The sequence below is a fragment of the Pinus tabuliformis genome, chromosome J (assembly GCF_031772625.1).
Source record: "Pinus tabuliformis cultivar Carrire ecotype Pingquan chromosome J, CPIR1, whole genome shotgun sequence".
Taxonomy (NCBI): Eukaryota; Viridiplantae; Streptophyta; class Pinopsida; order Pinales; family Pinaceae; genus Pinus; species Pinus tabuliformis.
In genome coordinates, this window is record NC_142295.1 from 1,094,171,059 (window position 1) to 1,094,186,944 (window position 15,886).

At 41.2% G+C, this 15,886-nt stretch overlaps 1 protein-coding gene across 8 annotated transcripts in view; it reads left to right on the top strand.

The window, feature by feature from the left end:
- LOC149230848 (uncharacterized) overlaps positions 1-15,886 on the top strand; it is a 154,965-nt gene that overhangs the window by 7,787 nt on the left and 131,292 nt on the right. For 7 of the 8 annotated variants that reach the window (XR_016248033.1, XR_016248032.1, XM_089379073.1 and 4 more), the window contains exon 2: positions 155-294. Coding sequence is in view for 6 of the 8 variants with exons in the window: in XM_089379073.1 (XP_089235199.1) it covers positions 155-294 (140 nt within the window). In the remaining 2 variants the exon portion in view is untranslated. The remainder of the gene's footprint in view (positions 1-154; positions 295-15,886) is intronic. The other variant, XM_089379071.1, reaches the window with a different exon arrangement.

Sequence of the window (15,886 nt, forward strand, 5' to 3'; positions counted from 1 at the left end):
AATTGTTTATAGCAGTTGCTTTAGTTGAACATTGCTCCTTTTGTCTATTGTTTTCTTTCTCGATTAAAAATATTTCTCAACCATCTTATTGCAGTGGAAAGGTTTCTCCCAGGTTTTCCATTGTTTAATTTTTTTTTGAACTCTCATTAAACAGACGATACTGCAGGAGGAAACGAGGGAGATACTTTAGTTGCAGAGTTTATGAATCATGTAATCTCCACCCAGCAGTCATGGCCTTTGGAAGGACGATCACCAACACCTCTCATGGCACCTAACACTGTTGTCAAAGTTCAGGTACTGCTTTTTCTTGCTTGATTACCTCTATCACATAGCCTTAAATTCGTGGATTTTTATCTGGATTCTTGCGTGCTTCTGTTGGAAGGTCATAATACTATGAAAGACTTGTAGAGATGGCCTAAATAAACCTGATATATTTCCAAGTTTTAAAATTTCTGGTGCAATATAGCATGACCCTGGTATTAGGAAAGAAGGTTGCATTCTAGATAATAATTGATTCAATTTCTATAAATGATTATATATTTGAAAATTACTTGAGATGATGTAAATATTTTTGTAGTATTGTTGTGTCAACTAGATCTCTTTTGGTGGGGTTTTCTGTGGCAAAGTTTCAATTTTCCCAAGCAATAAAATGTAATATCCCCAATTTTGATTTTTCATTTGAGGGGATTAATGGAGTTTATTGGGGAGGTGCTAAGCATAGCACAATTTTGTCATTTGGGCATTGGAGACATTTTTGGCGTATGGGACTTAGGAGAAATGGAAAATTATAGCTCTAGTGGAATGTGGGGGCCACAAGAGAAGGAAATTCGACCCAATGGAGCAATTCACACTAGTGAGAAGAGAGAGAGAAAGGAAGGGGTGTGAATTAGTGGAAGGTGGGGACCACCAAGGGAGAGAGGGCCAACAATTATAAATAGAGCTTGGAGGCCTCCATTTGGTATCTTTGATCATTTGACAATTTAACATTAGTTCTCTTGAGTTGCTTAACCAAGACAACCGTGCTGTTCAACACAAGGAATTTCCGAGCGGGAATTCCACCCTCATTTCGGAGAACTTTGAGTGTCTCTCTAGTGAGGCAATTTGGGGAGCTCAATTCAGAGTTTCCATTGGGCGTATTTACAAGTTATTTCAGTTGGTACGTTTTTCATCCAAGGCGCAGAAGTGGTTCAAATTACTTGTGGGGAGATCAGTTATGGAAGAGCAGAACACCAAAGGATCTGCAGGGGTTTTTCTCCTAATTTAGTCGGAGATTTTGTGGTGATTCGCAGGGCTGAGTTGAGAGAATTCTTGGGGCCGAAATTCTACATTTTTGGAAGTGCACAGGGGCTTAATTCAGCAGTATCAGTTTTGTGGGGCATTTTCTGGCCAAATTGGGCAATTTGCACTTGTTGGGGGTCACCGGGGGTCAGTGGATTTAGCTCAAACTCTTTTTGGGTTTTTGTGGGTTTATTGAGAGGAGTCTTTGACTAATTTTATAGAATTTTCCGGGCAATATTCGGGCCTGAAATCCTAATTCTTATAGCAGGGCGAATTGCTAGTTCGTTGGGGAATTTGCACCATTTTGTGGGTTCGACTTTGGCTTGGAGATAGGCCAATCCTTTTTGGGTATTTTCGGGTTTGACGAGTGGAGCTTGCAGCTGCAATTTCAGAGCATTTCGGGCATCATTTTGAGCAGGACAATCAATTCCATTCAACAGTCCGCAGTGGAGTTCTGGGCAAGTTTGAGCTATAGATTTGGGCCAATTCTAGCACCTGATCCTACACATTCTAACTTGGGGTTTGCGTTGCTTGCTGTAGCAAGCCTAGGTTCTATGGATTTCATCCTCTTGTACTTGATTTTCCATGCATAAATAATAAAATGGCTCAGGACTATTGCCTAGATTTTGGGGTTTTCCGATTTATGGTCTTGTTCAGATTTTGTATTTTAGTTCATGCATCTGTTATTTGCTGTAAATTTCAATTTGGAATATTACATAAAATGTATGACTTGCACATTTTTTGATTAGATGCAGGTGCTGGAAATATGGACGAGTATCTATGGAGACAACCATTCTATCTAAAATTTTAACCATCCTTTATTTTGGTATTCCTAGACAAATTATGCAGTGGGTCAGATGGTTTAAAATTTAGGGCCAACTTCAAAATCTCATAATTAAAAATTTGGACCTCATTCGCTTCACATGGGTCAAGTCTTGAGTAATAAGAAATAGGGTTTAGTTCATCTGCTCCATACCTATAATATCTATCATAAATTTTAAATTTGTAATATGATATTTGCATTCCATTCAATAACATAAGCACCATTTTTTCTCAAAAAACATAAAAGATCTTTAAGAATCATTATCACCTAGATGTTATATTTGATAAAACCTATTGAAAAATGCAACAAGAGATAATGAAGGTTGGCTGTTTAGAATAGTTATGAAGATAACTATGTATAAATAGTAATACTGAATAATGATTCATAGGTATAGTTAATTATGAAAAGGCATGTCTCAAAGAAATGATTGTTTGTATAAGGGCACCTGCCTAGGTATATATACTGGACCCTTAGTTGTAACCAAACCATATCAATTCTTTTATACACTATTCAATATATATATACATATATTTTACATATTTTTTTATTTTTCTCTATCCACAATTTCTATAAATATTCTCTGCAGATCTTTACACAAAAACCAATGGGGCAACAAACAATTAACTCTTCCACCTTATCCATACACCTCATTCAAGGCACTAGTCTTCATTTGGTTGGGTGAGGTATCAAATGGGAATCCTCCCATAGCTTTTTCAAAGGAAGTTGGGCTTAAAGAGTGGGCATTTGGGCCGAGGTGATAGTGGACCCTCCCTCATCTTGTGTGCCAATCATAGTGGGTTGCCATTACCTTAGCAACCCTACTAAATTGATCGGTAATAAATTTATTGCCTAAAATTTCAACAATCCAATTATATGAAAGCCCCCTTTGAGTTGGAGTAGAGCCAAATTAAATTGTGAAGAGGGTTGGTGTGGTGACATTGGCTTCCCTTTTAGTTCCTCCATGTCCTTGCTTGAGCTTTAGGACTTCATCTGTGATTTCCCACTTAACAATATTGCTAAGGGAAGTATCAATCTTGCCCAATTTTGTCTTATTTCATGTTTGCACTTAGGAGATGTGGGTTCAGAGGTCCCACATGAATTTTGGGATTAAGTGGGGTGTTAATTTTAGGATAACAGTGGTATGTTCTATGCTTAGAGCAATTTTACTTCAATTATAAGCCCAATATCAATATCCAGTTTAGCAATCACATCAACATGATAGTAAAATGCAGATAGAACATAAAAAATAACAGTAGAAGACAAGCCAAGACAAGAGGACACAAGATATGGCACCAACCAGGGACAAACCCCAATGTGGGGAAACCCTTGATCAATTCTTCTTATAATTCTTCAAAAGTTTAGCAGAGAGAGAGAGTACAATGTATAATATTCACTTGCCCAATTACAATGAAAATCTGATTAGTCAAATAGTAGAAACAGAAAGCCCTAACCAGAAAGTCAACGTTGGTCAACAGGGCAAAATTCTTCCTCAATTCAGCTCGGTCAAACCTAGTCAACTTCGGCCTCCAACAACAAGTCCAATCAGCCCAAAAATAGTCCGAAAAAGTCTAGTCAAACCTGGTCAACAAAAGTCAACATAGCAGCCAGCCCTAGCACAATCAACACTGGTCAAACATAGGTCAAATTGCCTCAGATTTCGTGCCCAAAATTGCGACCTGCTCAAATAGAAATCCTCCACCCAAAATCGCACTCAAAACAAGTCAACGCTTGGTCAATGCAAGTAAAAAACAACCTCTACAATTTTGGTAAACTCTGGTCAATGGCTGGAATAGAAAACCCTTCTTTTTCTTCGCATGTGTGGAGAGCAGCCTTTGAATTTCGTACCCAATCAAATGAAGGAGAGAGAAGATTGTGAGTGAGTGAAGTGTCCAAATGAGGAGGAGGCACCATGTATTTATATGCAAACGTTGAGGATGAATAGATGTGACTGTTGGGCTTTTGAGCCTACATGAGTTTGTTGGCCGACCTTGACCATTTGTCCATAATCAAAATAAATTCATAACTCCATATGTACATGTCAAAATGGGATCATCTTCACATCAATCCTACACCTCTCGGAGAGAGGAATCCAATAAAAATATGAGCTGTCCAATGTGAAGTTTGGCCCTAGTTGCCAAATTTAACACTCCCTCTCAACTAGGGAGAACTTCACCTGCCAAACTGTCTGACAATCTGTACCGTCCCTGTCTCTGTTCTGCTGAACTATGAAGAAAGAAGAAATGATTAAGAATGTATCATACCATTTTCCTGACCCAAAGTCAGTATCTAATAATAGAGAGTGTGTCATACCACTCTTAACTGACCCGAAGTCAGTTTCCATTGATCCCAGATCAATATCAACATCCTAGCATAGGAAGTATAGTAGTATACGAGGTGTCTCTGGAGCATCTACAACGGTTGTTGGACCTTGCTTACAGGTGGATGTTTAGACTCCGGGCAGCATTGGGGAGCACTTTTAGGAGGCAAGGCGACAGATCCCATTGTGTGGTATGGCTGACGCAGGGCTATGTCACATGCACCAGATTGGTTCGTGATGTATGGAGTTCATATATTGATTGCACGCAAGGACCTAAGACGTGGTACAGGTTGGTTCCATCAGCTGTCAGGACTATGCCACAATCATTCTGGCTGTGGGATTCAGGGGTTTGGTTGGTCGATTGGAAACTTTGCTTCGCAGTGAATGGGATGAGGACGGTGGATGACCCAGCTCACCTGTTGTTTGACATGTGGGGGAGCATTGAGGCCTTGATCTCATGGCAAGGTTGGTTTTCCTTGTTATCGCTAGGGATTCGAGTGAGTGTTGGATGGGTAGGAGGTGACATCATGGAGGTGCGTGGTCCAGATGTGTTGGGACTCCATATATGTTTTGCCATCAGGTCCCAGGAGAGGTGGATACAACTTGAGCATGCAGGGCACATTGTCATGATCAAAGTTGCACAACAGCAACATAGTGGCACCCTTTTTAGACTAGCGTGGGATCCGGGCATCATAGGACTTGGTAGTACAACTACCCTTAGGGATGAGCTGATTTCTACAGGGGAAGATCATTCAGATCTTCCATTGGGCTTTGGTGACTTGTTGATGGCATGGGGGACTTCATTAGCATGGCAAGTGGGCCAGCAGGATGATATCAGGAGAAGCCCATGTGAGCGAGACGCTATATCTGAAGGGATTAGGTGGTATCTTCGAGAGTATACTCCTGGAGTGCATGGGATGGCTTACGTGGTAGGACAACTTCACGAGGAGTTGGGCATAGTGCCACATTATCATGATCCCCTACTCATTGATGGTATACAGGGGACTTATGGTACTTATACCAAGTAGGATAGTGAGTGGAGCGAGGGGAGCTTCAGGTGGGGCAGGATGGCTTGGGACCTTGGTATTGAGGGATTCTTTCATGTCAGGACAGTGCAGAGGTCAAGGATGAACCAGTGGCGCATTTGGGACCCTGACACATTTTTGCAATGACAATGGGGAGCAACAACTAGAGAGAGCGTTGTTCGGCAGTTGCTTGAGGACAAGCAACATTTTGGCAGGGAGGATTGTGATATTCCCACTTAGCAATATTGCTAAGGGAAATATCAATCTTGCCCAATTTTGTCTTATTTCATGTTTGCACTTAGGAGATGTGGGTTCAGAGGTCCCACATGAATTTTGGGATTAAGTGGGGGCCCAAACATTAGGAAGGAAGGGAAATATTGCGGCTCTAGTGGAGCATGGGGGCCACCCCATGGAGAATTACAACCCACATGTGGAAGATGCTCTCATTGGAGCGAAGTTGGTGGGGAAATTCGAGCTGGGCCCACATGGGCATCTTGGAGGCTCTTTGATAAATAGAGCAAGAGGCACTCATTTTGGTCATTCATTCATCTATTCAGAAATTGTGTCTTTGACATAGCACGCTTGAGCTGAAGCCAAGTCTGCAGTGCTGTTTAGCACACGAGTGTCTCCGAGCGGAGATCTCAACCCTTGCTTCAGTGGACTTCGAGTGCCAGCCCAAGGAGGGAGTCCTACCTATACCAGTTTGTACCAGCAGCAGGGAGTGTGAGTTTGTGGAGAGGATTGGCAACAACAGTACAGGGACTGTGCAGTTCTTGGAGGAGGCACGCTTGGAGGTTGAGGAGTGAAGGGAGTTAGGGGCTAAAACTTGAGGTGGAGTCTGTGGAAGTGTTGTGGGGGCTTTTCCAACATTTTGGTGGAGCAACAAACGCAACATTTTCTTCAGGTTACATCTTCTGCTTGTGGAGGAGGGCCAAGCATTTGGAGGTCAATTTTGGAGCGTCAAAACTAGGACAAACCCTTTCTGGGTTTTTTTGGGTTTATTGAGAGGCCAAGATTAATTTGGCATAAATTTATGGGCAGATTTGAGGGGACAAACCGGGGCCCCAACTCAGCCAGCAGATAGAGGAGCTAGGGGAAAATTGGGACAAAATTCCAAGGTCAACATTTGACCAATTCCTTTGTGGGTTTTTATGGATTATTGGTGGAGAGCCTGAGGTTAATTTCCTGGAATTTTCTGAGCATCCGAGGATGCGCTAGCAACAATTCTTTGTAGCCAACAACATATTTTCTGGGAAGTTTCAGTGCAAAGCTAGGAGAGAGCAGGAATCAATTTGAGAGGGATTTCTTATTGTTCATTTGGGCTTAGCTAGCTTGCCTTGAGCAAGCCCAAGTGCACTCTTTCCAACACCATTTTCTACCCTCTTATTTATTAATAAAATGGCTTAGACCAGCGCAATTCATGGAGATTTCTGGTTGTTAAAAGTGTTGTAAATTTTTGTATGTGTTTCTGCTACGTTTGCTTTGTTTAACATTGTATGTTTCCATTAGGAATATTACGTTATCTCAAGTAGTGAGGGTTTGAAAGGTAACACACCCATTGTGTATTTTTTGTTCTTTGGATGCTTGAGAACCATGTATTATTGTTGCATGCAATTATCAGAAAGCATGTAGCGGATTGGTATGTTTCTACCCAAACTGAAGAGCATTGGACGAAAGAATATTCTTGAAGGGACTATTGTGTAGAGAAAAGGAATATCTTCATTGTGTTGTGTGGGGCAGTGGAAGAAAGTGCCATGATTGTTTGATGTTTGGATGAGATGCTTGGAGAGCTTTGTAATGAATAGATTGTTTGAGCATGAGAGGAAATGGGTTTGGTTGAGTTAATTTAGAAGCTTTTAGCTCGATTCCTACTCCTTGGTTGTCTCATAGCCTAGCTTGGGGTGGCATCTACACTACATACTTATAGTTGAGTAGAAAGTTGCTCATACATAGCCAATTTCTTGGACGAAGTCCTATTAAAAGATAAGTGCATTATTGTTGTTTATGAATATGCAAATTAATGTTATGAAAATCGATGTATTCTGCATGTTGTGTGGCAATATGGTTAAATCTAGTCACGAGCATTTGGTTGCCATGAAATATGTTAATCAATGCTTGCTTAGTCCATTGTGTTTTAATTATTTCACTTTTGCATGCATTTTATTTAATTCAAGTCCTTCATGTGAGGCTTATTTACTAAGTATTACGGTGATGTGGCCTCCAAGGGTGGAATTAGAAAGCCCTCTTTCTTAGATACCCATCTCATGGTTTAGAGTGTTTGGTGGGGATGCCTTAGACATTGCTCTCTTCATTCCCATCTTCCTTACCTTGGTTCAACTGATCTTTTTCCATGTGGATCAAAGAGGTAGGATGAAGTTGAATAGACCTTCATGTTTATATTCATGTTCTTTTCAATTTTTAGAGTAGCAACATAGACAACCTCCAAGTCTTTGGACCTTTTCCCTAAGCAAAACCCCAAAGGATTCACTAAAAGCATTAATGTAATGAGAGTAAAGCAATACAATCACTTAGGTCACTAGGTGCACTTCATATGGGATCCTTACATATATTTTGGCAAAGCAGCCATTTAACTCAGTAACTGTCTCATTCTTTCTCTTTTCAATTGTGTTGAACTTTTCCAATGAAAATTTGCCATCTTGCTTGTCTCTCCACATTGCTAAAAGTTGTTTTTAGAAAATCCCATTGATTAATGGAATTCATAGTGAGGAACTTATTGGTGAACAATGGATAATCCAACGCTTCCCATGTGTTTCGCAACATGGACTAACTATTGCTCGTGCATCCTTATCTCTAGCGATGCGATTGTTGACCGACACCTGTAGGTTTTGGTGTAACGATAATCATGATTCCAACAAGTGGTATCAAAACCAGTTCCTTCACTATCAACTTAACCTTTGGAAGGCAGACCTGGTTGAATCATGGATTATCAGAGTGTACCAATGCTCAGTGCTGCAAATTTTCAAGGATGGAAAGAGAGTAAAATCTTAATTGATAGCTTATGGACCTGATGTTTGGTAGCTAGTATGCGATGGATATAGTAAAGTTCCCCCTCAAAGCAAGAACAACAGTGGAGTGCCCAGGCCAAATGCACAATTTACAATAGTCTTCACAATCTAGATCTTGAGGCGATAATAGATCTCAAATATGCAAAAGAAATACGGGATAGATTGCAAGTAACACATGAAAGAGATACTAGTAGCAATAGTGGAGAAAAAGAGAAGAGGAGGAAGAAAAAGGCCTCTCAGAAAGAAATTGATTAGTCGAATGGGACTTGTTTTGCGAGTGTGAAAGTACTTGATTATCATGAGGAAAAGATGGATGAAAACTAAGCCAAGCTTGACTTAGCCTTATTTGAAATAGAAAGACTTACAATTGAATACAAAGATCAAAAGAAATTGCTGCAGATATGTGATGAGAGAAAGCATGAGTTCAAAGAAGAAATCATTAGCTTGAGGACATAGTTGGAAGAGGCAAGGAGAGTTGAAGATGTGATGAGCAGACATCTAGAAGAAAAGATGAAATGATGTGAAAAGTTAGAGGAAGAAGTTGTCTTCATGTGAAATGAATAAGAAAATGTTGAAATTTGGGGCAGCTATGTGATGAATTTCCCCATAAGAAACCCAACTACCCCAAAAGAAGCCCATATAGCCCCAAAGAGAATTCAATTAGATAAAAGAGATATTATTATTAATGTGTTTGGCACTCCTTATATTATTATTTAATGTGGCACAAATTTGGGCAAGAAATCGTTACGGAAAATATATTTAAATATTATTATGAGCACATTTGAATTTATGTTTACCTTCAAATTCATGTCAGCCTCATAATGTTCAAGTCAGTTTGCCCCAAAGGAAATGACCTTTCGCATGGAGGAACAACTATAAATATGCATATATCCTCCATCATTTGACACACACAACTCAGACTTTTGTGGCATACCTCTGTTGTTTATTAGAGGGAATATTTTGCGTCCTTTTCTGAGCATCTAATGTGGCCTCCTTCTGTGATTCATGTGGCCCATTACAGTGGTCTCTGCGGCCTAATTCATGCGGCCCATTACAGTGGTTTAGCGACGTACCTGTGGATCATATGTGGCCTATTGTTTGGCTATCTTTGCGACCTCCTATGGCATCATAATGCGGCCTAACCTTAACTCCTATGCGGCCTCTTCTATGATAGTACCTACGGCCTAATGGAGGCATCTTGTGCGGCTCTCTATGGCATCTTTTGCGGTCCTTTCTCCATGGATTATTTGCGGCCTAATACAATCTATTTTAGCCTATATGTGGCATCTCTGTGGTAAGTTCATTCATCCATATGCCTATTCTTTATAATGTTTGCGGCCTTTTCTTCATGGTGTATGTGACCTTCTTTTTGAGATCTAATCATAATGATATGTAGCCTTTTTTTTAGAAGATGAGGGCTGTTGGTGCGGCCTTAATGGCCCTAACCTTCTGCATCTAGGGTATTGGTTATGTGTTTTGTGAGGAGATCTTTGCAACCTTTCTAGAGCAACCTTTGTGTGCCCTAATCCTTTGATGTTAGCAGTGTTGACCACAGGAGTGGCACCTGATGATTATATGAAGACTCCATGCCCAAGGAGGCACCAAAGGACACTTGTACCATCAGATATCATCAGTCAACATAGTTTTTAAACTCTACTTTTATGTCTCACCATCTTTCTTGTAACCAGATTCTACACCCCGCGGGGAATTGTAATAAGTGATACTAATAATGATGAGTTTTGAGTCTGTAACAGGCCTAAGATGTTGGGACTCAATCAACAAACGAGTACACCTTGGAGTGTTTTTTTTTATCTGGTTAATTATCCCTTCTTTTTAGAGGCGAATAATTTTCTAGGTTTTTTCACTCACTTTTAACCCCAAAGCCGGGGTGATGGTTTGAAGGTTGAGTCCCTAATAGTGTCTAGAGTCAATGTATATTACCATACTAGATCACACAAAATTTTTCGTGAAATTTGGTTAGGTCTAACTAGAATTTTTTAATAATTAAAAATTTCTTGCAAAACGAGATTTTTAAATTATTTTCTATGTAATGATGTAAATAAGTGGCCTTTGGAAATGTCTTGGGTGTGTGATTACTCGAATTTCATCCTCAGAGGCCTGACATTATCTTAGGACCCACTTTGAGGGTCAAAAAATGACTTATAGTCCCTCAAAAGTCACTTTTTCTAAAGACAGTGACAAAAATGAAGAAAAAATTCAAAAAATTTAATAATTGGAAAAATTTATAAATTTTTCCAAAGTAAAAAGAAGTCAAACAAGTGACATGGCAATTCCAGGGAAGGTCAAAGATGATGGGGCAATCATGTGGGGCCCACGTAGCAAGCCACAACTCAAGTCAAAGTTCCACGTCAATAAAGTCAGAGGACCCACGTTGAGTTTATGAGCCACATTGAATTGTTAAAAGTGGTGATTTATTTCAAAAGGGCGAGAAACTCAAAATATTAAAGGTGGACACATTAAAGTAGTTCCAAAATTAAGAGGGGACAATAAAAGTGACATGGTAGATCCTGTCCCCACTTAAAATGTTAAAATTGGCAACTACGGCCAAACTCCATGTCGGTCACCTTATTCATGGCTGATAATATTTTTCCTAGATTCCTCTCGTCGAGAGGTGTAGGATTGATCTAAAGATCATCCAATTCCGATAAGTATTTATGGAGATATGAATTTATTTTGATTATTGACAAATTATCAAAGTCGGCCAGCAACTTATGTAGGCTTAGACGCCCAACAGACACATCTATTCACCTTCAACGTTTGGATATAAATACAGGATGACTCCTCCTCATTTGGTCACTCACTTCTCATCACATCTCTCTCTCTCTCTCCTTCGCAAAAAAAGAGTCTCTTCTCTCTCCTGTGCAGAAAGGCTCTCTCTCACACATGTGAAAAGAAGGACGCAGAGTCTTGGACTGGTGCATGGCGAAGTCTTGGACTGATGCATGGCGAAGTCTTGGACTGGTGCATGGCGAAGTCTTGGACTGGTGTGCGACGAAGTCTTGGACTGATGCGTGGCGAAGTCTTGGATTGGTGCATGGCGAAGTCTTGGACTGATGCGCGACAAAGTCTTGGATTGGTGCGCGGTGAAGTCTTGGACTGATGCGCGGCGAAGTCTTGGATTGGTGCACGACGAAGTCTTGGACTGATGCGCGGCGAAGTCTTGGACTGGTGCACAGCGAAGTCTTGGACTGGTGCATGGTGAACAACTCACCGATGGAAACTTGACGAGTTCGATCTAGGGTTTGCTGCCCTAGTTTAGGGTTGATCTAGGGCTTGTTGCTGCTGATATAAATAAGATCTCTGTACTATTTCTCTCTGCTAAATTATTGAAGATAAAAGAAGATTTGATCAAAGGGTTTCCCCATATTGGGGTTTGTCCCTGGCTAGCCGCCACATCTTGTGTCTCTTGTCTTGGCTTGTTTTCTGTTGATCGTTCAAATGTTCTATCTGCACTTTACTTAATGTACATGTGATTGCTAATCTGTGGATAGTAATAAGAAAGATAAGTAAACTTCTCTAAGCATAGAACATACCATAACTTAACATGGTATCAGAGCTGAGGTGAGGACAAAGCCCAAGCAAGAGCAAGAGCAATCACTGAAGAGAAAGTTGGCAACGCTATCTGAAAGAAATCATGGGGTCCTCAACACACTTCCCTGCTGAAGACAAACTCCATGAGAAGTCTGACTATCACAGATGGAAGATGTCTCTCAATCTAACATTAGAAGAACATGAAGTGTTGGACCATGTGCGAGGCAGAATTGTTGAGCCTCCATCAAATGCATGAGGCAGAATTGTTGAGCCTCCATCAAATGCATCCACTGCTGCTAGGAACAAATGGACCAAGGGAGAAGTCAAAACTAAAAGAAGAAACAATTCCGGGGCTAAATTCAAAGGAAAGGCTGGACCAAAGGGTAGAAGAAAAGGACAATGTTACAATTGCAATAAAACGGGTCACTATGCAAGGGAGTGCCTTGATAAAAGGGACTCACACCGGGACGATGATCAAAATCCCTCTCAAAGCAATCGAAGGAATGGCAAGTCAAATGGCAGAGGTAAAAGAAGTGCCAGAAATCAAGGAAGAGGACAACCATTCAAGAAGGCAAGAAATTCCAGGTATGAATCTAACACTGTTGACAATAAGCAAGATGAATATTATCTACTAGCTACTCTATCTACTACTGCTCCCCGGACTTGCTGGGAAATTGGCTTATTGATAGTGGTGCCTCAAGGCACTTCACTGGTTACAAAGAAGCTCTCTATAATCTGGTAGAGAAAGAAACCAACCTGGAAATTGTTCTTGGAGACAATTCAAAATATCCCGTGAAAGGCATAGTGAATGTCACTCCTCAACTAAATCAGGGTAATACTATCCACTTACAAGATGTATTATATGTACCTGATCTCAAAAAGAACCTGGTGTCCATTTCGACAATGGAAGACAAAGGCTACAAGGTGGCTTTCAGCGATGGCAAGGTACGTGTATGGAAAAAAAACTTTAAAGATGCTTTTACTCTTGGGTTTCGAGTTGATTCATTATATCAGGTCGAAGGAAGTCCGTTAGGTGTCATGACTTGTGACACATCTCTTCCGTCCGAATTATGGCATCGAAGGTTTGCTCACCTTCATTATAAAGCTCTATATGATGTAAGAAAAATGGTAACTGGGATGCCTGAGTTCAGATTAGAGCAAGAAGATGTATGTCCAGGATGTGCTGAAGGGAAGCTCAAAAGGGGACCATTCCCCTCAAGCCAAAGCAAGACCTTCGATATATTGTAGTTGGTTCATTGAGACATATCCGGTATGATGCCGTGAACTCTTGGGAGGATATTTATATTACCTCACTTTTATAGATGATTATTTTCACAAGACTTGGATATATTTCTTGAAAAAGAAGGATGAACTGCTCTCCTGGTTTCGACACTTCAAAGCCTTGATCGAGAATCAAACCGAAAAGAAGATCAATATCCTAAGGACTGATAATGGGACTGGATATGAATCCATGAGTTTCATGACTTTTGCAAATAGGCTGGCATTAAGAGAGGGACCACTACACCCTATACTCCTGAGCAGAATGGTGTGGCGGAAAGGAAGAACCATACGATTGTGAAAGCTGTCCGTGCTATGCTCCATGATCAAAGACTTCCGAAGTTTCTATGGGCCGAAGCTGCGAACACCGCTATATATGTACAAAACCGATGCCCTCATCAAGCATTGGGTTCCAAAACTCCTGAAGAAATGTTCACCGGTAAGAAACCTGACATATCTCATTTTAGAATTTTTGGAAGCCCGGTATATTTTCATGTGCCGAAAGAGAAAAGGAGTAAATTGGGTGCATCTGGAAAGAAAGGAATCTTTGTGGGTTATAGTGAAAATACTAAGGGCTATAGAATCTATGTAGCTAGTCAAAGGGAAGTCGAGATTAGTCATGATGTCACCTTTGACGAAGATATGGCCCTTAGCAAGGTGGACAATCTTCCTACTTTGAGGAACACTCAAGAAGCTGACACCAGGGAATCGAAAGAAAAAGAAGAGGAGACAATGCCCGATGTGGAAGAACCCTTGGATCCTATTGATCCTCCTCCCATTGAGCCCTCCTCTTCAATTGAGAGGCCTTCATGGCTTAGGGGGACACTTGATGATGTTGAAGGACACACAGCACCCTGAGGAACCTTCCATGAAAGTAAGAAACCAAACAGGTATTTGGGATACCTGGCCATCATGAGCACGATCATCCAAAATGAGCCTTCATCATTCACAGATGCCGTCAAGCATCAAGTATGGAAGGATGCTATGACTGAAGAATATGAGTCTATTATGAAGAATGATGTCTGGGATGTAGTCCCCAGAACCTAGGACAAGGCAACTGTCACTTCAAAATGGCTTTACAAGATAAAGCATGTTGTTGATGGAAGTGCGGAAAAGTATAAGGCTCGTTTTGTTGCTCGTGGCTTCTCCCAGAAGGAAGGTATAGACTATGATGAGATATTTGCACCTGTTGCCCGATATACCACCATCCGCTCGATCATAGCCCTTGCTGCTTCGCAAGGATGGAACCTACATCAGATGGATGTCAAGACTGCGTTCTTACATGGTTCGATCAAAGAAGAGGTCTATGTGGAGCAACCTGAAGGATTTGAGATTCATGATCGAGAATCTCATGTGTGCAGGTTGAAGAAGGCCCTCTATGGGCTAAAGCAAGCACCCCGAGCATGGTATGAGAGGATCGATAGCTACTTGATGAAGCTGGGATTCACTAGGAGTGAAGCCGACCCCAACCTTTACTTTAAGGTTATAGATGACAAGCCTCTCATACTGGTGCTATATGTTGACGACCTCTTTCTAACAGGTGCAGACCCTCTCATTCACGAATGTAAGAGGGAGTTGGCTTCTGAGTTTGAGATGAAAGACCTAGGACTTATGCACTATTTCCTAGGACTGGAAGTCTGGCAGAAACCAGGGGAGATTTTCCTATCTCAAGGAAAATATGTGGTGAAGATATTGGAGAGATTCGGCATGGTGGACTGCAAGCTCGTAACCACCCCGATGGAGCTTGACTTCAAGAAGTTAAGCGGTAGTGTTGCTGGACCTGTTTTACGAAATACCACTGAGTATCGTCAACTCGTCGGAGCATTGATGTTCCTAGTGAACTCCCGTCTAGATATATGCTTTGCAGTCAACACGTTGAGTCAACACATGGTTGAACCTCACCACATACATTGGATTGGTGCCAAGAATCTGTTGAGATATCTTCGTGGCACAATTACTTATGGGTTAAGATACACTACTAGAAATGTGAGACTACTTGGATATACTGATGTTGATTGGGCAGGCAATGTGGTGGACCGTAAGAGCACTTTTGGGTGCTGTTTCTCCTTGGGATCTGCTTCGATATCCTGGATGAGCAGGAAGCAGAAGTCTGTGGCTTTGAGCATCGTCGAGGCAGAGTACATTGTTGCTAGCATGGCCTCCTGTGAGGCAATCTGGTTACGAAAGCTCTTCAGTGAGTTGTTTGGATTTACATTGGATACCACCGTGATCCTATGTGACAACTAGAGCGGGATTCGTTTATCAGAGAATCCCATATTCCATGATCGCTCCAAGCATATCGATATCAGGTACCACTATATTTGTGACATGGTGCAGCAGGGAGCTATAAGGCTCCAACATATCGGTACAGATGAACAGGTTGCCGACATTTTGACAAAGCCCCTAGGAAAGGTCAAATTTCTGACTTTCCGAGAACGACTTGGAGTTGTTCAGAGACCCTCTTTTGAGGGTCAAGTATGATGTACTGAGCTCTGGGAGCTCCAGGGGGGCACGGGGTACTTCTTGGAGCAACATATGACCACAGGGTAACTCACCATCCCCTGTTGGTGCACTTTGTACAGGGTAA